Source organism: Mandrillus leucophaeus, unplaced genomic scaffold, assembly GCF_000951045.1.
Source record: "Mandrillus leucophaeus isolate KB7577 unplaced genomic scaffold, Mleu.le_1.0 Scaffold125, whole genome shotgun sequence".
NCBI lineage: Eukaryota > Metazoa > Chordata > Mammalia > Primates > Cercopithecidae > Mandrillus > Mandrillus leucophaeus.
In genome coordinates this window covers 2,779,199-2,781,331 of record NW_012100876.1, presented here as the reverse complement: position 1 = coordinate 2,781,331, position 2,133 = coordinate 2,779,199, and the positions used below count along the sequence as shown (strand labels likewise).

The window sequence follows — 2,133 nt, the reverse complement described above, 5'->3', positions numbered from 1 at the left end:
ATCCAGACTCCAACCACTCCTCCCATCCCCACTGCCACAGCTCTGTCTAAGCAGCCAGGAGCCCTGGCCTGGATTATGGCAACACAGTGGCCGCCCAGCTGGTCAACTGCATCCACTCTGCCCCTTTCCTACAGTCTACTTGAACACCAGAGGCAGAGACCTTTGTGAGATCTAAGATCATGTGACTCCTCTGTTCAAAACCTCCAAAGGCTTCCCATCTTGCTTCTCTGAATCCAAATCCAAGTACTTTGAATTCAGTACTGGAGAGTACAGTCGGTCCTCTCCAGCCAGACTGGCCACTTCCTTCAGGGTCTTTGCAGTGGCTGTTCCCTCTGCCTGGAATAGGCTTCTCCAGGTTTCCTGACAGCTGGCTTCCCGCCTTCTCCAGAGCTTGGCTCAAATGCCACCTTCTCACTGACCCATTCCCTGATCCTGCTACTTCAATTGAAACCACCTGCAAACTTTATCCCCTAATGCTGCACACCATCAAACAGAATACACACTTGATTTGCTTTTCTATTGCACTCTCCCTGCACTGTAATGGAGGGTCCTAAGAGGGCACTGCTATATCCCCAGCTCCTAAACAAGTCCTGGCACATATGAAGTGTTTAAGTCTTTGCTGAACGAATCTCATGTACTCCTCCCAAGACCATTTAAGGACAGTGCTGTGACTTCCAGGGAGGCAGCATAGAGGACAGGATTGTAAGATGCTGCAGAGGTGATGTCACCAGAAACAGTCAACCCACTGGGCGGTGGGGGTGGGGGTGAGGAGATCGGGAGGATATGTTGGAGTTTCCTGCATGCTGGGAGGAGACGAGTGTCCTTGGACTGAGATTCAGGCTTCCCCTCTCCATGCCTGATCATCCCTGTTATCTCTGCCTCCTGATAGTGGAAGGTTCTGGTTCAGCCTCCTCCCATAGTGTCATTATGGGGAGTGGGAAATGTAAAAAAAGGGGAATGGGCAGAGCCCAGTGCATGCAGAGGTGAAGCCTGGGAGCACTGGACTGGGAGTCAGGAAAATGGGTTCCAGGCCTGCCGCTTGTCCTCCTGGCTGTGTTACCCAGGTGAGTCACTGCCCCTCTCTGGGTCTCAGTATCAAGCACACAGGAGTTACTATAATTACCCAAGAGAGGATTCTTTCACTCACAGTTAATTGGAGCTTAAAGGTGCTAAGACTCAAAACTTGTAATTGAGAAACAAAAGGTCCTTACCTCTCTGGGGTCTCCATGTAAATCCAGGGAGAAGAACATCTGTGAAGACAAAGGCAGAGGATGTGGGTTAGAGCCTTCCCAGGAGAACACTGATCTGGGTGACTGGGACAACAGAGGTGTCAGGTTCTCCCTCCTGGTGCCAAGCTGGCTGGGCCGAAATGAAGTGGGCAGGACTCTGGCTCTGCTGGGCCTGAGCACAGGGTGAAGGCATAGCAGGGAGGGGTAGGCACCAGCATAGGAAAGGTGGGCCGGGGACTCTGAGCCAGAGTTGATGGAGCTCTGGAGAGGACGCCCGCTCGTTGAAGCTGACTGGCCCCCCATCCCTCTCCCCTTCCTCTTCCCCTGGGAAGTACTCGCCAATTCTCTTTCGGAGAACTCCTTCTTCCCTCATCACTCCATGAATTCAGATATTGATATGTGACCCAGGGGGCTCCATCTCCCTGAACATGAATATTAGTTCCAGGATGGGCATACACCCATGTCAATCCAATAGAGTTTACCACAAAACTTCTGCAGGAAATGTTTAGTAACAGTTTTTAAGTAGCTAGAACATAAGTGCCGTAGTCTTTAACCTTCCCAGGAGACATATCTGCCTAAGAGTGAAGCCAGCACAGAGATGTGCAAATCTGAAGGATAGAGAATGGTAGATTTTCGATAATATCCTGTGATCATCCGGATCCAGCCATGCCTGAAACCATCAACTCCCGAGATTTTCAGTTTACACGAGAATGCAATCGCAACACATTTCTTTCTCTGTTCAAGGCACTTGGAGGAGTTTCCTCATCTCCTATTAGAAAGTCCTGACTCATACAAGCTCACTGAGACTCATCCTACCCCATGCTTCTCCTTGGTGTGTGTTCACCAAGATTACGGTGACTGTAGTGTTGCACTGCAGCTCCCACACGTCTGACCTGTGCTCAGG

At 50.6% G+C, this 2,133-nt stretch overlaps 1 protein-coding gene across 1 annotated transcript in view; it reads right to left on the bottom strand.

The window, feature by feature from the left end:
* LOC105533465 (liver carboxylesterase 1-like) overlaps nt 1–2,133 on the bottom strand; it is a 46,822-nt gene that overhangs the window by 17,269 nt on the left and 27,420 nt on the right. Inside the window, exon 7 of the mRNA XM_011971933.1 lies at nt 1,212–1,250. Within this exon, the coding sequence (XP_011827323.1) occupies nt 1,212–1,250 (39 nt within the window). The remainder of the gene's footprint in view (nt 1–1,211; nt 1,251–2,133) is intronic.